Source organism: Lepidochelys kempii, chromosome 7, assembly GCF_965140285.1.
Source record: "Lepidochelys kempii isolate rLepKem1 chromosome 7, rLepKem1.hap1, whole genome shotgun sequence".
In the NCBI taxonomy this organism is placed as follows: domain Eukaryota; kingdom Metazoa; phylum Chordata; order Testudines; family Cheloniidae; genus Lepidochelys; species Lepidochelys kempii.
Window position 1 is genome coordinate 112,431,461 of NC_136386.1, and position 24,593 is coordinate 112,456,053.

Below are 24,593 nucleotides of genomic sequence, written 5' to 3' on the forward strand. Positions count from 1 at the left end.
CCAACACCAAGTCACACCCCATATGATGCCAAGGTTTGAGGGGATGCTCAGTAAACAGTCTACAACTGCCTTTCTCAGTTCCTGTACCAAGGGAATCTCCTTTGGATGGATCCACAACTCCTCCTCTATGACACTCTGGCCCTTGTACCCAGCATACAGGGGATGAAGTAATGCTGAGAATCTCAACCACTGTTTATAACTACTCACAACATTTTAAAAATGAAATTCATTCTCTCCAAAACAATGTTTCTTCCACTGCTCATTCACAATGATTTGTTACCGGGGGGCTTTTAAAATGTCTTTCGTACATAATATATGTGTATGTGTGTATTTTCTTGAAAAAGAAATATATTTCTTTTTAAAGGATAAATACTGAGGAATTTTTAAAATGTTAAAAGTTTAATCAGATATGAGAAATAAGTAAACTATAAGTGAGGGGAAAGGTAAGTCTGAGTTTCAGTGGTTGAACATTTAACAACACCCCTTCAAATACTAGTTTGTACATTTGTATTCTTTATTTTAAGCTTATGGGACAGCCATATCTCATTTTGACTAGGGTCCCAAGGAAACAAAACTCACACAATCAGTAAAGTAAAGTAAAATAGAGAAAACATTCAAGATGGTTGAAACATTTCATTACTCATTTTTTAATCTCCCTGTTTACATCATGCTGATATCTCAATTTTAAGCATGTGTTCATATGTATAACTGTTCTGCCAATGATTATGCAGTCCTGCCACTGATTTAAAAGCAAAAGAATGTTGGGGAAAAAACCAAAGGATATGTAACAGCTAAAATCTGTCACCCATGCCTCATGATGCTCATGCATGGCGGGGTTCTCCATAGGCAGATTTCAAGGGTTATTGGATGCCTCTGCTATTCTCAAATCAAGTAGCCACCAGGGGCAGGGGGAGGCCCAGACTGTGTTAATTTTTCCGAGGATCCCTTGCCTTGGGACCTGGCAGTCAGATACCAGCGTGGTGAGCATGGTGTAAATAGGCAAAGAGACTACATCAGACAAAGTAGTACATTGGAATCAAGGTGCTTTGCTGTGGTTTCAATACCACTATAATGACCTGCAAGAATGCACTATTTACTAATGCCCTTGTAGAGTGTGTAATTGGGCATACTGCAGCCTCTATGTAAGTAAGTCTTTTTTCTTAAACACTTGTATTAATCTTTAAGTACAACTGTCTGGATTTTATTATTTTATTGTTGAATTGTTTGTGGGTGGTAAGTGATTATAATGATTGCAAAGAAATATTGTTTTACAATCTTTATGTAGAAAATTAAAGTGTTACAGAGCCCACAGATGTTTTCATTCGGTTTTCCACCCCCACATTCATTTGTAATTGTTCTTAGTTTTCTTTGTTTAGTTTTTAGAATAAAAGCACCTTTTACACAAGAAGAATCTACTAAAGTGTTCCCAATTTTTAAACAATTTAAACAAAACGTAGGCAGTAATAACACATGCACCCTATAATTTCTGTAATTAATAGAAAAGAATATAAGGAATGACAAGTTAATTTTTCTCTTTCCCTTTCAAAATACACTGCAGATGATTAATAATTTTCCAGTTATTTAAGTGTAACATTTATCACCATAAGAAAATGAAGCCTTGAGAAGATTGTCAACTCTGACCAAGACAAACACCAAACAGCAACTCAGAATTAAGGGGTATTCTGTTCTCAGTAAAAGAGAACAGAACCTCTCCAATGCGCAAATAACATGACAAGTATTACATTCATTTCACTATCTTCCATATAAGAATATTAAATGTAAAATGCAGACAAAGGAATGAATAAATTAGAATGACATTTATGTTTTTTTCTAGGTCACCAACCTGACAGTACTGGGAAATTTCAGAAAATAACAATGTTATCTAAATTAACTTTTCTATGGTAACAGTAACTTTCATATTGTTCTAGTGGCTTGTTATAATATGAACATGAAGTTTAAACATTTCAGAGATTTTAAAACATGATACAGAATAACTGGCAAGCTATCACACTTATTGTGAGGAGACCAAGACCCTAGCTATTACATGAGACTTTCAAATTATATTTGAGATATTCATGACAGATTAGGGAGTTTCTAATAAACTCCTGAGAAAATTTGTTAATCTTCCTGAATTTTTCATGAACTTTTCTATTTTGATAACATTTACACAAACAGATGCAAATCTGTAGCAAAGAGCACTTATCACCAGCCAGTCCCTCCTACTCTATCATAACGAGCCCCAGATTCTTTAACTCTGTGTTGCATGCGTTTACACACATTCTAGGGGATAGCTTTTTTGAAACATAGACCTTCTGGACCTGATTCTTCTCTCACACTGGTGTAAATCAAAAGTAACACCATCTACTCTGTTCCTAGACATGTTCTGGATGTGATAGCCATTGTAGAGGGAAAGGGGTCACCAAGTGGCAGGCAGGGAGGGTGCAAGGTTGTCTATGCTGGAAAGTTCATGGTCCCAAGCCTCAGAACTTTTGCACATGCACTGTCACTACCATCCTCTAATGCAGGCAGGGATGGGGTGACAATTGTATCCCCTCCTGAAAGGGGTAATGGATTGAGAACCCTTCAAAAAAAAACTAAATCTCATAAAAGTGACCATCCAGAGAGCCATCATCAGTACCCTAGAGGCATGACAACTCCCAGCCTCCTTTCTGGTCTACAGCCACAACTTCCTCTGTTGGACCTCTCCAATATCTTTCAAGTCTACCAAACATGCCGCAGAGATGACCATCCTACTTTCCTACTGTTCTGTCCATGTCATTCCCCACCTTGAATCCCTGCAGTGACATCAAGATTCTTTCTGCTTCACATTCAAAGTCTTCATCCTTACTTCTGCATATACTTTAGTTCCTGCCTAGAGCCCATCTCTCCCTCCTTTCCCACTCATGCCATACATTAGATTGGCTCAATATTCCTTGTCTCTTCCCAGTCTTCTTCCTCCACAATCAAGTCTATGCCTCTTCTTAAATCATCTCCTATGCCTGTCTGCTTCACAAATTTTCCTTTCTCCTCCAAATTCTTTATGACTCATCTTTAGATTTCCCATGTGGAGCTCACTGCAGGACTGGGACCTTACTCGGTTAAGGGATACCATTGACTCCAATGGGGATACTCAGAGTAAGATACTATTCAATATAAAGGTGGCAAAATCTGGCACTAAATGATAAGGTAAGTTGTAGTCCTAGGCAGAAGTGTGTTAAGGCATTTTTATCTTCCTTACTAGGGCCCTAATGCTATAACTTGTTGCTTGTGGGAAGATCCTTGTACCCTAGTTGTAAACTGCTGTGTTTGAACTTAGTGGTAATGTTGAGACTGTAATCATGCCAGAAAAGAAAATGGGTCTTATCATCAAGGTCCATGCTGGTTTGAAGGCCCAGTTCCCCCTGAAAAAGATCTCTGGAAAAACAGCTTTGGCTGGACCCTCTGACTGGTAACTGAGCACTCAGGTATCATATGTATTGTACTAGATGGCATGGTACTGCTGGAGAAGCTCTTAATCAGCTCCTGCCACTCCAGCCCCAATAAGGCAGAATGGATTGAGGCTGGGTGAACGGCCCTATGTTTGCCTGGTAACTGACCACACCTGCCAGCCTCATCAGCAGGAGCTATAAAGCTGAAAAGAAGTGAGAGCAAGGGGGGCAGAGACTAAGAGCCAGTGGTCAGGTTCAGAGGGAGTAGAAGCCTCCTACTCTGTTGCTGGCCAGGCCTGTGGTAGACCAAGCAGTTATAAAGCCTGTATATAGTTGGAAACTGATGGTGAGAAACTGATCACAGATAAAGAACACAGGCGTTGCACCAGACTGAAGTGTCCCTGATTCATGGAGGAGAGGGCCCAATGGACTGAATCTGGAGGGGCGCTGTGGGTAGCCCGTTACAGGCCGCTATAGACAAGCATACATAAAACAAGGAGGACCACCACCCTCATAACTTTTAGCCCAGTGATTAGGATACTCACCAAGAGTATAGGAGACCCTGCATTTATATACCCCCATGTGGAGAAGGGAGGTTAAAAGGGAGAAGGGGGTTAAAAGCAGCACCAGGGAGGCTGCGCAGAGCCCACTAATCAGGAAAGGGCTTCTTGAGCCCACCAATAGAGGGGAAGGCTTGCTGGAGCAGCCAATCAGAGCCAGCAAGGGCCATCTATAAAGGGCTGCTCAGCAGAGCAGAAAGGAGTCTTTCCCTGGAAGATAAGGGAGGAGGACTGGCTGCCTGAGGAAGCGCCACAGACAGAGCAGTGAGGGGAAGGGGCAGCAGCATGTGACGGTGAGCTGCTGGTTGACCACTGCCAGGCTAGGGCCTTGCTACCAGGGCTGAGAGGGTGCTAGGACTATGGGGGGAAGTGGCCCAGGGAAAATAGGCAGCAGGTTGGAGGCGGGCAGTAGGTGGCTGCTGGCTATAGGGACCCTGGGTTGAGACCCAGAGTAGGGGGTGAGTCTGGGTCTCCCCCACCCTTGCTCCCCACTTGCCAATGAGGAGAGTGGCCGGTATCGAGATTGCAGTTTGTCCCTGAGGCAAGGGGCTAGACCTTGGACTGCAGTTGGATGCTGAGGCAAATGGTGGGACAAAGGACTGCAGGTCATAGAATCATAGAATATCAGGGTTGGAAGGGACCCCAGAAGGTCATCTAGTCCAACCCCCTGCTCGAAGCAGGACCAATTCCCAGTTAAATCACCCTGGAAGCACCTAGGTCCCCTGGAAGCAGGGAGATACCGGAGTGGGGGCACAGCCAGAGGACCGTCCCCAGAAGAGGATGCTGCAGTCCGGGGAGCGACATGGGTCCAAAGAGTGGAGACAGCAATGACGGCAGGCGTGACACCACTACCTGAAGGCAGATTGGAAGGGCCGACGGCTAATTCCCATGACGGCTAGGAGGAGGCCCTGTGGTGGTGAGTCCTGCTTTGTCACACCCCTCCATATGAAGGGGAGAAATTCTTTGAACCGGAAACTGCCCCTCTAAGATGAGTATCCTAACAATTGGGCTATAGAATGTTCTGACATGGACTGCCCTCAGTCTATCCTTGTGAAGCTCTTCCACTGTGGATATAAAATTAAAACATTCATTAGTACAAGGGCCTTCCACCTCCCAGGTGAGTGCTCTAACCATCAGGCTACGGAGTCCTTCTCAAGTTACAAGGGAGGTCCCCGCTGCCCTCCATCACCACACCACCATCACCTGCTTCTTGTAAAAATGGCATAGGCACTTAATGCCAGGAGGGGGTTTGCAGCTGAGAATCCCCAACAGAGGTGGGTGCCTTCCTGCAGCCAGGATTTTGGCGCCTATCTCCGAGAGGGGAAGGGGCTTAGCATACACCCTTCAGCTTGGCATCTCCCATAAGCTATTTTAAGCAAGGAGCCTTCCAGTTTGGTTCTGTGAATCCCATTCTAAGGTGCCCGTCTCTCCCCCCTCAGTGCTCTAGGTGCTGAACTCAGGCTTTGTGAATATCAGTGATCTTCTAGGCACATCAGTTTCATTGTGAAACTAGTCTTCTGTGTAGGACAGTGGCAATACACTTCTCCACACTTTTTTTTAAAGGCATATATATTTGTCATGTCATTCCCAATCATGCTACCATTTCACCGTTATCTGGAAAGAGACACTTTGGAATTTTAACAAATTTCTCAAGAGATCTGATACAAAATTTAGTAGATACTTTAAAAAAAGAAAATTTCCAGATCGTTGAGAAAGAATATAGCATGCTATACTACCTGCACACCTAAGTTATAAATACAATCAAATTGTTTGTGAAATGTACATATGAAAAATATTCACTTCCAACATCCATAGTGCGTGACACAACCAATCAGATATAAATGTGATATTTGATTGTTTTTTGGAATACATTTTTGTGTTCTGGGGTGTTATTTTTTTATATATATATTTTTTAGCTTTTACACTTTAATCAAATACTTTTAGTAAAAGAATATTTGCTCATTAATAATGATCTCTCAGACACTCCAAAGAACTAGTGCTTTTTGTGATGACTTAAGTGGTCATTCACCTCCCTCTGTAGCATAGTCAAGAACCAATTGTAACTAAATGCCCTGGTGCATCTCTGGGGTTGATGTATGTGGTAGGTTAAGGGAGAAAAAAATGAGGATTAGTGAGTACTGGAATTTGATAAACACAGATTTTCCTTGACATCAGAGAGAAATAAAGCAAGTGCAGGAATCAAGAGAAAATCCTACTTGGTAATCCAAATACACTATAGAGGTGGGATATTATCGATGTGGAGATTGTGTAGGAATAGTTACAGTGTAATCCCTTCACAAGTCTCTTTCACCAGTTTCGAGCAGTTTGTATTCTCTGTATTTCCTTTTCACCCTGTCTGACGGGTTTGCTCTGCTCAAGCTTCTTAACCACATAGGATAATAGGCTCCACTTACATTTACTGCCTTTCATCTCTGTTTCAATTAAATTTGTTCTGTATGCTAGCTTGAAAATCTGTCCCAAATCAGTTTGTTTAAATCAAATAATAAGCTCTCAGTCCAAAATTTTGGGCTGTACTTTTAAGTCAGTGAAATATACTTCTGATTATTTTTTTTCTTTTAACTGTGAGATGATCCCTAAATTAGTATTTAAGAAACATGGTTTGTATCAATTTGTCATAAAAACACAATCAACAATAATACTGTGAAGAAACATGGTTTGTATCAATGTCACAAAAACACAATCAATAATAATACTGTGTGATGAAAGCAATAATATTTATTTTAAGCATAACTTTTTTTAACTGCTCTGATCATTTTTTTTCTCCCCTGTTTTCATACTATGTTTTTAATTTCAACTATAACTATAATATTCTACAAGGATAATGCTATAATTTGGAATATTACCCACCAGTCAGAAACATGGAATGTTTTAATGTCACCCAAAACACAATTTCCAGTGATTGAAGCAGTTCATCATGTCAGGGAAGCAAAGTATGCACATATTCCATAAATTAGAGTGACAAAGCTGAAGCAATAGTAGAGAAAATGCTTTCTGGGAAGGAAAAAGCTCTTTTGGCAAGCTCAGCATGGAAACATTCCAGAGAATTCAGTCTATGATTATTTAATGTTTGCAGAGCATTCTAGTGCATTATAGTGAACGTTTCATTCTTGATTTGAGTTTAAACAACCAGTACAGAAGCTTTTGTGTTAAAAGCTATCAGATTAATATGGCATGTTTTAAATTCTCCTCTCCCTAAAAAGTATCAGGTTATAAAAGTGCAATCCTAAATACTGGAGAGAAAACATATTTTTCCTCCTTTTTTTAAAAAAGGACATTTTACTGATGCCATTATACAACTTGTTTCTGGGTGTGTGAAAATGTGCTATATACTTCTGATTAATGGCCCAGGCCCCCAGATATATGTGAAGAACACGTATGTCAGTACAGACAGTCAATGAAAACATAACATTTGAGCTCCCCTGATCCTGGGCTTGCTGTGTAACACTTTAGCCCACTGTATTACTTTGCAACAACCCAAAGACTGCTCCAAGTTACAATGGCTTTCAAGGACACCAAGTTGCCAATACAGCAGATAGGGATGAAAGAAGCATAGGGAAGCCCCCACAATCGCCCTTTGCCATGGATACACCCTCTATGCCTGAAAGAGGGCAGAGGTTGGTGCGGGAACCACTACACCAGCTGTATTCAAATGACAAATCATACACAGGCTACTGGCTGTAAGGCCAGAATCAGCCAACAGTCCAGCACAATCTGTGCAGACTCTGGGCCAATATTTCACATTTTCTCATGTATTGTGGATTTTAAAACTATTTTAACAAAACATATGTTTCCTGCTGCTTCTAATGGCCCTTTAAATCTTAATTTTTAAATGAATTACTGTACTCTGACTTGTGAAAACTACTATATAAAACAATGTTCTCTTTCTCTTTTCATGTAAATTCTAGGTTTTAAATTCTTCTGAACTTTGATTTTTACCGCCTTATAATTTAGAAGGAAACACACTTCCTTTCTTGTCAGATGTATTATTTAAATATTTTAACATTGGAAATACAGCATGTTCCTCCTCCCTTCCTTCATTATTTCAAGACCAAAGGTAAACTTTTCAAAAAGTGCCTAAGTCCCATTTTCCAAAGTGACTTAGAAATGGAGTCCTAAATACCACATTCACTTGAAAATGGGACTCAGGTGCTCTTGAAAACATCAACACGGACACCTTTTCCATTTTTTATTGAACTGATAACTTCCAATAAGAAGTTTAAGCACCAAGAAGAAATGACTATACATACAAAAAATTAAATGCTCAGAGTACAAAGAAACATGTCAGTGAGCACAGACGAAATATAGTGAGATCAAACTAATTCCTATACCCCATTCCAAGAAATTATGCAGCTTGTGAACTCCCCACTTCATACTAGCTGTGGGAGGGATTGTGCCAACCAAATTGCCACCCCTTCCAGAACTCTGAAAAGCCCCCAAAACAGGTCAGATAGCAAAATGCACCATCTTTTCTAATAGTATGCTTCCATATGTTAGAAAAGGAACAGGAGAAGAGCAATCAGGCTGATTATTGCTATGGAAGGGATACCCTACAAACAAAAACTCAAAACATGTACATAATCTGAACAAAAGAAAATGGGGGTTATCAGCTCTTTGGGATTCTGGAACCTAAAAGAAACATGCAAGGAACAAGAATTGTAACCTTTTCCACTCTTTAGGAACAGCCATGACTGAAATCTGCAGAAGAAAAACAAATCAGGCTAGATATTATACAGGGCTTCTCATTACAGTCTGTTACTGAAATACAGAACAATCTCCCATATATTGTAGATGCAGAAAGTAGAATACTAAAGATTTAGAAAAAATGCACAGTTGGACATATCTGCTGAATAGTTTAATGAACCGGCCACAAAGGAAAAGGATGTATCAGAGTACTTATTCCTAGCATTCCTTCTTCCCTCCCAAAGGAATTATATTCTATTGCAACCTCAATTATAATGTGTTTTAAGGTTTAGAAAAGACTGACAAGGATTCCCAGTTCTACTGACAGTAAAAATATAAAAACCAGAGGATAGTTATGTATTAAATAAAAATATTTCATTTAAAGAAGCAACATCACGTGGCAAAGTAGCTAAAGGGAAAGATTCAAAACCATAAATGTTAATATAACTTTCACCGCAGAGAAAGACTTAAGGTCACTGAGTAGATGAGGCGAAATAGGCAGAACACACAAAATGCTGTTCTAGAAATCTGAGCACAGAGAAAGCTCTAATCAAAGATTTCAAAAGGGTAAATGGTAAACCATTTTTGTTGAAATATTTCACTAGGGAGTAAAAGACAACATAAGCTGGTGGTAGGGTAGAGATTTCATAAAAATAGATGATGAAAAACTCCAGAATAAGTAGTTTTTATTTATTTTCTTCTCCAAAAACAGGTTTTTTTTCTTTTTTTAGAAATATTGTAGTATTTAAATCAATGGACATGGGTAAAATATTCCTTAAGCATGAACAATAAAGAGATACTGAAATGTTTTCTGGTAACAGAGAGAAGAAATTACTTCAGTTATTACCCAGTTCCCATGTTGTGAAGGAATGGATTTATACAGTGCCCACTTCAGCATCTTTGACTGTTTACTTTTGTATGAATGGAACTGCACATCACTAAAGTTCAGTTGTTTAGATGTGGAGTTCATGTCTTCGTTTTCCTTTTGTTCATAATTATAGAGTAAGCAATCTTTCTGTTCACTGGCAGGATAGATTTTTTTTATGACCACCATTTGTCAGCTTCATCTTTATCCTAAACGAGAGCACAAACTTCAGAAAGCAGCAATCAAAAACAGTAAAGAGAAAGAACATAAGAAAGGCCATACTGGGTCAGAACAAAGGTCCATCTAACCCAGTATCCTGTCTTTCAACAGTGGCCAATGCCAGGTGCTCCAGAGGGAATGAACAGAACAGGTAAACCATAATCAAGTGATCCATCCCCTGTCACCCATTCCCAGCTTCTGGCAAACAGATGCTAGGGACACCATCCCTGCCCATCCTGGCTAATAACCATTGATGGACCTAATCTCCATGAATTTATCTAGAAAGAAAGTAAGAGAGACAAACAAATTATCAGGTGATGAAGGGAAGAATGTTGTTAACTAGCTTTGTAGGATGTTGCAGCCAGTACATACCAACCAATGTACTATCATTGGAGGGGTTAAGGAATGGTAAAAGTAATTGAATTTTACCCACTGAGATCCCAAATTAGGCAAACATCCCTATTCTTGAAAGCACTTAAACTTAACATTTTAAGCCAGTATACCTTAGCACATACTTAAGTGCTTTCCTGAATCAGGGCTTGAATTTTTGAGTAAATCAGAATTATAATTAGGGATGGATTGGGTGGCTTAAAAAATAGAATAAGACCAAAAACAGAAAACATGAGCATATTTTCTGAGACAGCTGCTAAACAGAAACCACTTCAGAGAGCTCTACATTTTTATTTTAAAAATAAAACACATCCCTCTTTAATAGCCCTGACTGTGAGCCTCTAAAAATTAGTAATAAAGACTCCAGTCTTTGCTTTTATGGCACTAATTTACATTTTCCTGAGTTGCACACAATACTATATTAGTACAGGATCACCAGCCTTCTCATTTCAGTGGGCATAACCTAAAGATAGGCAGTTAGAAGATTAATATAGCTGATTTCGCTGACTGGGAAAAGGTTTGAAAAAACTCCTTTTCCATTGCCTGTGGTGGGTAGGAAGTTTTTTGGAAAGGTGCTATCAAACTCTACAGAATTAAGGTATTTTTTCCTTAAACAGAAAGTTTCTTGCCTTTCTGATTATGACAAAAACCTTTCAAAGCTATACCAAATTTAAACCTACTTCCTCTGGTGCTTATAGTTTTGCCAAGATATAGCAGAGTGGAAACCAGCTTACTACAGTCTTGTCAGTTTGCACATCCCTGTGGGCAGCTATGAAGCTAACAAGGATCAGGTCAATTTCACACTGCCACAGATTAACAAAATGGCAGCATAAGGTTCTAGATTTGGAAAAGAGAGAGAGAGAGAGGTTTCTTCTTCCTTCCTCAGTGGTAGTAAGGAGGCTTCATACATCTTCCAGTCAGAAGCGATAAAAGCCCAAAAGCAAGGTCCAGGAACTGAATGCATCCGATGAAGTGAGCTGTAGCTCACGAAAGTTTATGCTCAAATAAATTTGTTAGTCTCTAAGATGCCACAAGTACTCCTTTTCTTTTTGTGAATACAGACTAACACAGCTGCTACTCTGCATCCTAATATGATACTTAGTTCCCAACTGTTTCCCAGAATCTGGGGGGTGGCTGCTCACCTGGATGCTGCCCCTTTACAGTGGAGTCTCTCATCTTAGTTTAATTGTCTGGCTATTAGGCATATGGTCAATTTTTCAAGACTTGTGTATTAAGGGATGAGTAGATTGATGGAGAGTGAGTGGCAAGCGAGAGATTGACAGGATAAATTAGAAAAGTGAAGTAGGGTACAGAGCAGGGTCAGAGAGACTGCGGAGAAAAGTGGAAAGGAGAAAATAAATATAGTGGATGAATTAAAACATACAGTGTAGGCTTATAAAGAGAAAGCATAAGGCTCTGTGGACTTGAATCTGGGTCTGCAGAGCCTGTGATGGCTGAGTTCCCATAATGCCATGGGGGGCCATGCAGACCTACAGCCAGGGTGCACTGTGGATAGTAGATACCACAGGAAGTACTGCCCAAGGCACAGAGATTGACAGGACTCTCAGGCCCTGTGATTGGCAAAGTAAATTATTTTACCCTGGATGGTGTCCCAGGAAGTTGTCTGGGCAACTACACAGATATTTGGCCTGCTGAACTCCACACTTCACCTTGTCTCCTGATTTCTAGTCTCCAATCCCAGCCTGACTCTGACCCTGACTCTTGCTTACTGAACTCAGGTCTAGTGATTCCTCCAACCCCTTGTCACCGGCTACTGTCCTTGATGTGTGGACCCCCACACCCGCCTATGCTACAGTCCCTTACAGAAAGAGATAATGGGGGATAAGGAGTGACTGCAACTCACACTTTAAGCTGCAGGAGGGCAGTGCCTCACAAGCATTAATCAGCCTGTCTGGGAAACTTTGTTCTCAGAATAGTAGATGTCAGTCAACATTTTAAGACCTGTCCGTCACCCTCAAATATTTAATCCAGACCTACTCAATCATCAGAAAAAATCATGTGCTAAGTAAATTATTCATCAATTTTCACGGTTATTTATCAACTTAATTTGATTAATAATATAACGTCCAAACAGAGGGTCAAATACTGCAAACCATTATTCAAATAACATATTCAACAAATAACTGCCATATTCACATCAAAAGGGCAACTACATAAATCACTTTTGTTTATCAAAACTTGAGACAAAAATAAATGACTTTCCTCAAAGTTCCAAAAATGCAACAATTCAGAACTTCCCCATCCTCTGCCTCCTGACCAACAGCAACCCACAGCAAGCAAAGTATCCTCCTTGTTTACATCTTACTTTCTACTAACACCAGAGGTGAAAGTAAGCTGGTATGGTCCATTATGGCCTACCAGCAAGAGCCAGTACGCCGTGCCGGATCAGACCGACTTCCCCAGCAGTGATATAAAGGGCTCCTGCCACTGCGGGGAGCCCCAGGCCCTTTAAATCACCTCCGGAGCTCTGGAAGCAGGGCTTGGACGGCGCTTTATAGGGCCTGGGACTCCCCTCAATGGCAGGAACCCCAGGCCCTTTACATCCCCGCCAGGGCTCCTGCAGCCGGGCTCCAGCAGGGATTTACAATGCCTAGAGCTCTGCAGTGGCCGGAGCCCCAGGCCCTTTAAAGTGCCACCAGAGCTCCGGCAGTGGGGCTCGGGTGGCGCTCTAAAGGGCCCGGGACTCCTTGCAGCAGCAGGGGAGCCCCGGACCCTTTAAATTGCCACCGGAGCTCAGGTGGGGGCTCCCCGCAGTGGCCGGAACACCTTTAAATCCCCGCCTGAGCCCTGCTGCCGGAGCCCTGGGGCTCTGCCAGCCTGACTCCAGCAGGAATTTAAAATGCCCAGAGTTCTGTGGCGGCTGGAGCCCCGGGCCCTTTAATTCACCCCTGAGCCCCGGGGCTCCCAGCCACCTCTGCAGCTGGTAGCTCCGGGATGATTTAAAGGCCCCAGGGCTCCTAAAATAGCCAGAGCCCTGGGGCCTTTAAATTGCCTCTTCCGGTTGAGGCCACACCCCCACTCAGGAATCCGGCGTTGTCATAAATATAAAGGGAAGGGTAAACCCCTTTAAAATCCCTCCTGGCCAGAGGAAAAATCCTCTCACCTGTAAAGGGTTAAGAAGCTAAAGGTAACCTCGCTAGCACCTGACTAAAATGACCAATGAGGAGACAAGATACTTTCAAAAGCTGGGAGGAGGGAGAGAAACAAAGGGTCTGTGTCGGTCGGTATGCTGCTTTTGCCAGGGATAGAACAGGAATGGAGTCTTAGAACTTTTAGTAAGTAATCTAGCTAGGTATGTGTCAGATTATGATTTCTTTAAATGGCTGAGAAAAGAACTGTGCTGAATAGAATGACTATTTCTGTCTGTGTGTCTTTTTTGTAACTTAAGGTTTTGCCTAGAGGGATTCTCTATGTTTTGAATCTAATTACCCTGTAAGGTATCTACCATCCTGATTTTACAAGGGTGATTTCTTTACTTCTATTTCTATTAAAAGTCTTCTTGTAAGAAGACAGAATGCTTTTTCATTGTTCTCAGATCCAAGGGTTTGGGTCTGTGGTCACCTATGCAAATTGGTGAGGATTTTTACCAAACCTTTCCCAGGAAGTGGGGTGCAAGGGTTGGGAGGATTTTGGGGGGAAAGACGTGCCCAAACTACGTTTCCCAGTAAACCCAGTTACAGTTTGGTGGTGGCAGTGGATATTCCAAGGACAAAGGATAAAATTAATTTGTACCTTGGAGAAGTTTTAACCTAAGCTGGTAAAAGTAAGCTTAGGAGGTTTTCATGCAGGTCCCCACATCTGTACCCTAGAGTTCAGAGTGGGGGAGGAACCTTGACAGGCGTACTGGTAAGTCCTTTAAGTTACTTTCACCCCTGACTAACACCCTATTTACAAGGAGTCAACAATGTTCTGGATGCTTTTAAGATAGGAATTTATGCACTTAAATATTGCCTATGTCTCTACTCCGAAAATCCTATCATCAGTGGAAGGGGAGAAGGCATGTCTGGTGCTACAGTGAGGAATTTCCTTCAAATAAGGTTCCTTCAAACTGTCTGGAGAAGAATTTCCTATTTTTATTTATTCTAATTTAAACATCAAAAACATAGGACACATAAAGCTCACACTCTAGGCATCTTGAAAGATACCTGAAAGCAGAAAAGACATAGCAAGAACAAATAGTAGCATATCAGTGACCAATCCCACTCAACACAAAACAGTTACCCAATAAAAACACAACATAACATACCTCCCTCATTTCCCAGCAGAAAGTCAAGGTGTTCCCCCCATAAAAAACTCCCCCCCCCCCCGCTCCTTCGCCCTGCAAGTTCAAGAAATTTGGGCTATTTTGGTCCAAGGTGGGAAGGGGGGACCCTAAAAAAAACAAGAGATTCCCTGCCAGCTTTGAAACCAGGGAGCCTTCAGATCCAATGCCTCTACTGCCTGTAATTTTAGCAGGATTGCACAGAAAGAGAGACTCAGGTGGACGAGTCCCAAATCATTCTGGGCTTTATTGCTCCAAACGAAAATCTTAAATTTAACACAACAAACAAGTAGTCACGTGAAGTTGCACAACTGTAGACTGAAGTCACCAAACATCCTTGTAATCACATGGTTTGAACTCCTGGACCCACTGAAGTCAATGGCAAAACTCCCATTGACTCCAACGGATACAAGTTTATCTCCAACATCATAAGAGTTTGCTGGCCATCATTCTTCACCACCTCTGTTTTACTGTTTGCTGGACACTTGCCCACATGCTCAGAGTCTAACTGATTGCCATATTTGGAGATGGGAAGGAATTTTCCCCCTGGTCAGATTGGCAGAGACCCTGGGGTTTTTTTGCCTTCCTCTGCAACATGGGACATGGTCATTTAAACTAGTGTAAATAGTGAATTCTCTGTAACTTGAAGTCTTTAAACCATGATTTGAGGACTTCAGTAACTCAGCCAGAAGTTAGGGGTCTATTTCAGGAGTGAGTGAGTGAGGTTCTGTGGCCTGCAATGTGCAGGAGGTCAGACTATATGATCACAATGGTCCCTTCTGACTGTAAAGTCTATGAGTCTATGAGAAAGAGTTTTCTCTTACTAGTTCCCAAGTGCATCTCCTCTCTGAGTTTCTCTTTCATACTATGGCACCCTAATAGGGTTGCCTCCTGTCCAGGTTTTCCGAGGATTGTCCCTTTTTTAGGTAGTTGTCCAGGGAAATCTGTAAAGGTGCTCAGTATGCTCTGCCAACTGTTAAGTTTTATGGGCTCAGAATCATCCCAGATGTCTCAGTTTTAGGTACCTCAGAGGTGGCAACCCTACACCCTGATAGTTCTGGAGGTTTGGCAGTTTTCCCAAAACCTTGCCCTGTCCCAAGTCCAGCATGAAATCTCTGATAAGGCTGGAAACTACCCACCCTACCCACATTTCTCTAGTTTGTGATTCTTTCAAGACGAGAGGGACAAAAACAAATTCTGGGCAGTATGAGCCAATTCTCTGATATTCCTTCAGAGAGTCCTTTCTAAGAATAATTTAGATACCCAGGAGAAATGGCAGATCTTCAGCTGGTGAAAACTATCATTGCTGCATTGAAGTCAAATGGGACTATCACAATTTACACCAGCTGAAAATGTATCACCTTTACTCAGTTTCCCTGAATCACTGCTCCTGAGACTCTGAAAGTAAAGGGTTTTGTGTCAGCCCAGATTTTCAGGCTTGATTATTAATTTGCTTTGATACTGAGGCTTTAAATCAAACTCCTCTGATTATTTAAACAGTTGTTTCTAACTGAAATATTTACTTTGGCTTTCAGTGCTTGGTATTCCTTTTAAAATTGCTGAAAAATTATTTTCTCCTAACATAAAAATAATAGATGGAGATGGATGACTCAAGCTGTAAATCAATCCTTCTGCAGAGATAATCTAATAAACCACTCAAGCTTCACTGTTGAGGTTTAGGACCCATCATCAAGGTCCTTGGATTGATTTATGGCTTTGTAATCAAGCTCCCCCAAAACCCATTATCTAATAAACTGTGGAATACACCACTTACCTTTCAATACTTTCACAAAATATATATAAAACTCAAAGCTTGAGCTATTTAACAAAAGAAGCCTAAATGACATTCAAAGGTTATGTAGCTAAATTTATATTTTACACTTTCCAAAGATGACTCACCAGCACAATAAGATGAAAGGCAAAAGGACTCTCTCTAATATTAAGACATTACTTCCTGAATCTGGTTAGGTTATACCTCTTCTCCCCCACCCTTTTTTTTTTGCGCTGTATTGCCAGTTATTCTTCTCTGCAAGCACTTAGCATCTGAGGTGTTACAAACGGAGAACACATTTTTTTGCATTTTTTTCTATATAATCAGTTTTTTTGTTTGCAAAGACAAAGATTCAGATGCTTTCCTTAATGCCACTAATTTTAGTGCATCTTCCTTCAGTATTTTATTTGATTTACTCTCTACTGTTATGTACACAACCACACATGATAAAATTAAAAGCACATTAAAGGTACATTTAGAACAAAGGAAAGGAAATATTTATGTTTACACAGTATGCAGTCAACCCATGGAATTCACTGCCACAAGCAGCCTATAGTCTAGCATTTTGGCTGGATTTTGAAACAGGATTGAAAATGTTTATCACTTCTAAACAGCTATCACCTTCAAAGGTAATCAAATACCTTTAAGGGTAATCAAAGCTCATGTTTCAGAGATCACCTATAGGGCAGAAATTTTCATCCCCTGTAACAGTGTACAGATTTTAGGGGCATCATGGATTTTCCCCCTCCCCTTTCCTTTGAAGCATGAAGTACTGGCTACTACTGAAATATATGGATCAATAGTTCAATGCCAGTATAGCAAATCCTGTTCTGGAATCAAAAGTACAGAAGCAAATAGCCAGATTGGCTATTTCTCCAGGAGTCCTCAGTGTCTTGCTGGAAACCTGATTCCCCCTCATTATACCATGCTCTATACACACTCAGAGCCTCAAATTGTAGCCACTCTCTTTTCAGCCAAGGACACATGAACGAGGGCTACATGTAACTACTACTACGTAACAAGTTGAACAGCGTGATGCTCTCTTTCTCCACTAAGGACTCGATGTGCATCTCAAGTGAACTTTGTGCGGTTTATTAGATGCTGCTGAAAATCTAAAGCCATTTTGCAGAAGAAAAAAAAAAGATAAGGGTGTAGAATATTCACGTACATTTCACATCAAATAACCTGGAGAAGCATACAGGGAACATGCATACCCTGACCACTACTCCAGATACATGATTAAATTACAATCCAAATCTCTTTAGGATGCTCAAGCAGGTCTTTAAAAGGATATCTGTAATGCTGTAGCTCCCTCATCAGTGACTGACTGGAGATGGCATATCACAATCATTAGTATTTCATCTAGTCAGTCATTTGTGGGGAAGTTATCTGTTCAAAACCTGCTTATCCAGATTTAGGAGATACAGAAGGCAAAAGGCCATGTGGCTCTTCGAAAGCACTATGAGGCACATATACTGCTGTGTGTAGTACATCAGTCAATGTACCCACAACAAGAACATAATCCCTTTCCCCAGGAGCTGGCAGGTTAAATGCATGACTAAAAAGAATACAAATGAAGAAAGACATACTTTGGTCATTTAAGCAAAGGACTGAGAGCCTATCTCTGGCTCTGCCCCAGACTTGCTGAGTGACCTCGGCCAAGTGACTTCTGTGTCCCAGTTACCCACACTGTAAATGAGGATAAAAATACTTACCCGCACAAAAAGAGTATCATTTCTTAATATTGTAAAGCACTTCGAGATTGTTGAATGCTACATGCTATAAATGCAAACAAAAAAAAGTGACATGCCCATATAAGCAGTTACAGAAGGGTGTGCAAACAGTATAGCTGGAGTGCTTCCCAGAGCTGGGGAATTGTCAAAAGCAATTAAGTGTTGTTCAAATAACTAAATGAACTGGTAGCCTTCATAGCTACAAATAATTATCAGAAATTTCAGACAAAGACCAGGAAAAAAATATTTCTCATTTTTTTGGATTTGTCATAATACAAAATCCTTTCTTAGCACTGTGCATAATTATAATCTCTAATGCAGAAGCTTTTCTATTCTCTCAACAATTATGGAAGCAGTTTAGAATTAGTGATAGCTGGCAACAAAAGTGAAAGATAGCATGAAAGGTCGTTCTAGTTCTCTTCAAGCATAAATATCAATATTACAGCTAAATATTTCTCATTCAAACAACATACAATTGACCAAAAGAAGGGGAAAAAATGGAAGATGAAAATAGCAGTAGGTGGGAGCATATTACATCCATCAGCGGCCATACCAGGAAAAGAAAAGCAATCTTCTCTGCATCAGGAGCTTTCTAATAAACACATAATATCACGAGTGCCTACCTGGCCTAGCTTTTCATTATTGTTTTATGAAAACAACTTTTTCTTCCCCTTTCTCAATGCACAAGACCAATAAATATCAGAAGTCAACAGTGATAGAAATATTACTGGTGGTTACATCTATCAGCAACACAGTTTTATTTTTCTAACCATATTTATAATAATATGAAAATAGATTTTTTGAAAATAAAAGCAGGAAATTCTATTTTGTGCAACTTGAATGTTGAGTAATGCCAGTCAACCAAGATGAAAAGTTGCCACTTTAGTATCATACTATACCAAGTAATTACAGTCACATTTCCTCCCTGTTTTACCTTAGCTGAGAAAAGAAGATAAGTTACTGGTTTAAAACGTGGTAATTTCCATGCTCAGGTTATCTGGATTTTTTTTCTGTAGCTTAATATTGAATTTATTAGAAAAAATGCCAATCTGAAATAAAACAAATATTATACCAATTACTACAGTAATGGCTTATCAAAATAAACTACAGTAAAAGCTGTGTTATCCGGCACTTTATCAACCAGAAAGCTCTATTAACCACAGGTTTCACAGTAGCAGCTATGTTAGTCTGTATTCGCAAAAAGAAAAGGAGTACTTGTGGCACCTTAAAGACTAACAACTTTATTTGAGCATAAGCTTTCGTGAGCTACAGCTCACTTCATCGGATGCATTCAGTGGAAAATACAGTGAGGAGATGTATATACACACAGAACATGAAACAATGGGTGTTACCGTACACACTGTAATGAGAGTGATCACTTAAGGTAAGCTATTACTAGCGGGGGGGAGGGGGGAACTTTTGTAGTGATAATCAAGGTGGGCCATTTCCAGCAGTTGACAAGAACATCTGAGGGAGAGTGGGAGGTGAGGGGGGGAGAATAAACATGGGGAAATAGTTTTACTTTGTGAAATGACCCATCCACTCCCAGTCTCTATTCAAGCCTAAGTTACTAGTATCCAGTTTGCAAATTAATTCCAATTCAGCAGTCTCTCCTTGGAGTCTGTTTTTGAAGTTTTTTTGTTGAAGAATTGCCACTTTTAGGTCTGTAATCGAGTGACCAAAGAGATTGAAGTGTTCTCCAACTGGTTTTTGAATGTTATAATTCTTGACATCTGATTTGTGTCCATTTATTCTTTTATGTAGCGACTGTCCAGTTTGACCAATGTACATGGCAGAGAGGTATTGCTGGCACATGATGGCATATATCACATTGGTAGATGTGCAGGTGAACGAGCCTCTGATAGTGTGGCTGATGTGATTAGGCCCTATGATGGTATCCCCTGAATAGATATGTGGACACAGCTGGCAACGGGCTTTGTTGCAAGGATAGGTTCCTCGGTTAGTGGTTTTGTTGTGTGGTGTGTGGTTGTTGGTGAGTATTTGCTTCAGGTTGGGGGGCTGTCTGTAGGCAAGGACTGGCCTGTCTCCCAAGATCTGTGAGAATGATGGGTCGTCCTTCAGGATAGGTTGTAGATCCTTGATGATGCGTTGAAGAGGTTTTAGTTGGGGGCTGAAGGTGATGGCTAGTGGCGATCTGTTATTTTCTTTGTTGGGCCTGTCCTGTAGTAGGTGACTTCTGGGTACTCTTCTGGCTCTGTCAATCTGTTTCTTCACTTCAGCAGGTGGGTATTGTAGTACTGATATCTCCTAATACAAATCTTCAATCTAGTAACTGGGACTAGTATACTGCCCAGGAGGTTATGCAATTGCACATTCTGCACTCTACTTTTATGCAAAAGAGGCCGAAGACAAGTAAACAAGCTGATACCAGAGATTTATTCAGAAAAGCAGCTTCCAGGGTGTGTCATAGTGTCATTACAAATTCAGCCCAATTTCCTACAACTTCTACAACTACAATGATAATTGATGTTGATAATGATGAGCCTGAGGCACTGCAAGATCCTGAAGCGCCTTCTGAATCATCAAAGATTAAATTATGTTCAGTATAGTTTTAGTAGTAAGTGTATTTTTAGTGATCTGGGTGTATGCCATACACTGCCCACAGTGATACATAGAACCATAAAAAGAAAAGGAGTACTTGTGGCACCTTAGAGACTAACCAATTTATTTGAGCATAAGCTTTCGTGAGCTACAGCTCACTTCATCGGATGCATACTGTGGAAACTGCAGAAGACATTATATACACAGAGACCATGAAACAATACCTCCTCCCACCCCACTCTCCTGCTGGTAATACCTTATCTAAAGTGATCACTCTCCTTACAATGTGTATGATAATCAAGGTGGGCCATTTCCAGCATAAATCCAAGTTTAACCAGAACGTCTGGGGTGGGGGGTGTAGGAAAAAACAAGGGGAAATAGGCTATCTTGCATAATGACTTAGCCACTCCCAGTCTCTATTTAAGCCTAAATTAATAGTATCCAATTTGCAAATGAATTCCAATTCAGCAGTTTCCCTGCTGGAGTCTGGATTTGAAGTTTTTTTGTTGTAAGATAGCGACCTTCGTGTCTGTCATTGCATGACCAGAGAGATTGAAGTGTTCTCCGACTGGTTTATGAATGTTATAATTCTTGACATCTGATTTGTGTCCATTTATTCTTTTACGTAGAGACTGTCCAGTTTGACCAATGTACATGGCAGAGGGGCATTGCTGGCACATGATGGCATATATCACATTGGTGGATGTGCAGGTGAATGAGCCTCTGATAGTGTGGCTGATGTTATTAGGCCCTGTGATGGTGTCCCCTGAATAGATATGTGGGCCCAGCTGGCAACGGGCTTTGTTGCAAGGATAGGTTCCTGGGTTAGTGGTTCTGTTGTGTGGTATGTGGTTGTTGGTGAGTATTTGCTTCAGGTTGGGGGGCTGTCTGTAGGCAAGGACTGGCCTGTCTCCCAAGATTTGTGAGAGTGTTGGGTCATCCTTCAGGATAGGTTGTAGATCCTTAATAATGCGTTGGAGGGGTTTTAGTTGGGGGCTGAAGGTGACGGCTAGTGGCGTTCTGTTATTTTCTTTGTTAGGCCTGTCCTGTAGTAGGTGACTTCTGGGAACTCTTCTGGCTCTATCACTCTGTTTTTTCACTTCCGCAGGTGGGTATTGTAGTTGTAAGAATGCTTGATAGAGATCTTGTAGGTGTTTGTCTCTGTCTAAGGGGTTGGAGCAAATGCGGTTGTATCGCAGAGCTTGGCTGTAGACGATGGATCGTGTGGTGTGGTCAGGGTGAAAGCTGGAGGCATGTAGCTAGGAATAGCGGTCAGTAGGTTTCCGGTATAGGGTGGTGTTTATGTGACCATTGTTTATTAGCACTGTAGTGTCCAGGAAGTGGATCTCTTGTGTGGACTGGACCAGGCTGAGGTTGATGGTGAGATGGAAATTGTTGAAATCATGGTGGAATTCCTCAAGGGCTTCTTTTCCATGGGTCCAGATGATGAAGATGTCATCAATATAGCGCAAGTAGAGTAGGGGGCGTTAGGGGATGAGAGCTGAGGAAGCGTTGTTCTAAATCAGCCATAAAAATGTTGGCATACTGTGGGGCCATGCGGGTACCCATAGCAGTGCCACTGATCTGAAGGTATACATTGTCCCCAAATGTAAAATAGTTATGGGTAAGGACAAAGTCACAAAGTTCAGCCACCAGGTTAGCCGTGACATTATCGGGGATAGTGTTCTTGACGGCTTGTAGTCCATCTTTGTGTGGAATGTTGGTGTGGAGGGCTTCTACATCCATAGTGGCCAGGATGGTGTTATCAGGAAGATCACCGATGGATTGTAGTTTCCTCAGGAAGTCAGTGGTGTCTCGAAGGTAGCTGGGAGTGCTGGTAACGTAGGGCCTGAGGAAGGAGTCTACATAGCCAGACAATCCTGCTGTCAGGGTGCCAATGCCTGAGATGATGGAGCACACAGGATTTCCAGGTTTATGGATCTTAGGTAGTAGATAGAATATCCCAGGTCGGTGTTCCAGGGGTGTGTCTGTGCGGATTTGATCTTGTGCTTTTTCAGGAAGTTTCTTGAGCAAATGCTGTAGTTGCTTTTGGTAACTCTCAGTGGGATCATAGGGTAATGGCTTGTAGAAAGTGGTGTTGGAGAGCTGCCGAGCAGCCTCTTGTTCATATTCCGACCTATTCATGATGACAACAGCACCTCCTTTGTCAGCCTTTTTAATTATGATGTCAGAGTTGTTTCTGAGGCTGTGGATGGCATTGTGTTCTGCACGGCTGAGGTTATGCGGCAAGTGATGCTGCTTTTCCACAATTTCAGCCCGTGCACATCGGCGGAAGCACTCTATGTAGAAGTCCAGTCTGCTGTTTCGACCTTCAGGAGGAGTCCACCTAGAATCCTTCTTTTTGTAATGTTGGTAGGGAGGCCTCTGTGGATTAGTATGTTGTTCAGAGGTATTTTGGAAATATTCCTTGAGTCGGAGACGTCGAAAATAGGATTCTAGGTCACCACAGAACTGTATCATGTTCGTGGGGGTGGAGGGGCAGAAGGAGAGGCCCCGAGATAGGACAGCTTCTTCTGCTGGGCTGAGAGTATAGTTGGATAGGTTAACAATATTGCTGGGTGGGTTGAGGGAACCATTGCTGTGGCCCCTTGTAGCATGTAGTAGTTTAGAAAGTTTAGTGTCCTTTTTCTTTTGTAGAGAAGCAAAGTGTGCATTGTAAATGGCTTGTCTAGTTTTAGTAAATTCCAGCCACGAGGAAGTTTGTGTGGAAGGTTGGTTTTTTATGAGAGTATCCATTTTTGAGAGCTCATTCTTAATCTTTCCCTGTTTGCTGTAGAGGATGTTGATCAGGTGAGTCCGCAGTTTCTTTGAGAGCGTGTGGCACAAGCTGTCAGCATAGTCTGTGTGGTATGTAGATTGTAATGGATTTTTTACCTTCAGTCCTTTTGGTACGATGTCCATCTGTTTGCATTTGGAAAGGAAGATGATGTCTGTCTGTATCTGTACAAGTTTTTTCATGCAGTTGATAGATTTCCACTCCATACGGCTAAATGCAGTGCCTTGCATAATGACAGGTTTCAGAGTAACAGCCGTGTTAGTCTGTATTCGCAAAAAGAAAACGAGTACTTGTGGCACCTTAGAGACTAACCAATTTATTTGAGCATAAGCTTTCATGAGTTACAGCTCACTTCATCGGATGCATACTGTGGAAACTGCAGAAGACATTATATACACAGAGACCATGAAACAATACCTCCTCCCACCCCACTCTCCTGCTGGTAATAGCTTATCTAAAGTGATCACTCTCCTTACAATGTGTATGATAATCAAGTTGGGCCATTTCCAGCACAAATCCAGGTTTTCTCACCCTCCGCCCCTCACACACACAAACTCACTCTCCTGCTGGTAATAGCCCATCCAAAGTGACCACTCTCTTTACAATGTGTATGATAATCAAGGTGGGCCATTTCCACCACAAATCCAGGTTTTCTCACACCCCCCCCTTTTCCAAAAACCACACACACAAACTCACTCTCCTGCTGGTAATAGCTTATCCAAAGTGACCACTCTCCTTACAATGTGTATGAAAATCAAGGTGGGCCATTTCCAGCACAAATCCAGGTTTTCTCACCCCCCACCCCCATACACACACAAACTCACTCTGCTGCTGGTAATAGTTCATCCAAAGTGACCACTCTCCCTACAATGTGCCACAAATACTCCTTTTCTTTTTGCAAATACAGACTAACACGGCTGTTACTCTGAAAATAGAATCATAAGATAACCTACTGTATACACTGAAGTACTTCAAGAAACCAACCACTGTGCAGTGCAGTACTACTGGATTAGTGAATACCTGTATACTATTTTATACTTTATTCATTTTATTGTATTCTAATTCTTTGAAAATTGGTATTCCATTGGTAATATAACTTAGTTAACCAGAATTTTTGACTAACCTGCACCCCTTATTTCCCCCAACATGCCAGATAAAGCTTTTACGGTATAAGGTGATGTGTAAATTGCAATAAATACAAGAGGTAACAAAACAGGTTTAATACTTCAGACTATGGAACAAATTTTCGTAGGCAGGAAAAAAAGGCACAAGCATTGTAAATCCA

General features: G+C 41.2%; 1 protein-coding gene across 8 annotated transcripts in view; it reads right to left on the reverse strand.

Moving 5' to 3' along the window:
• The window catches only part of ATRNL1 (attractin like 1), a 1,086,620-nt gene that overhangs the window by 605,292 nt on the left and 456,735 nt on the right, over positions 1-24,593 (reverse strand). Inside the window, exon 22 of one of the 8 annotated variants that reach the window (XM_073354271.2) lies at positions 9,549-9,763. The exons of the other annotated variants lie outside the window; for them this stretch is intronic. Coding sequence (XP_073210372.2) covers positions 9,709-9,763 — 55 coding nt within the window. The 3' untranslated portion in view covers positions 9,549-9,708. Of the gene's footprint in view, positions 1-9,548; positions 9,764-24,593 lie in introns of those variants that run through there. 8 annotated transcript variants of the gene reach the window in all.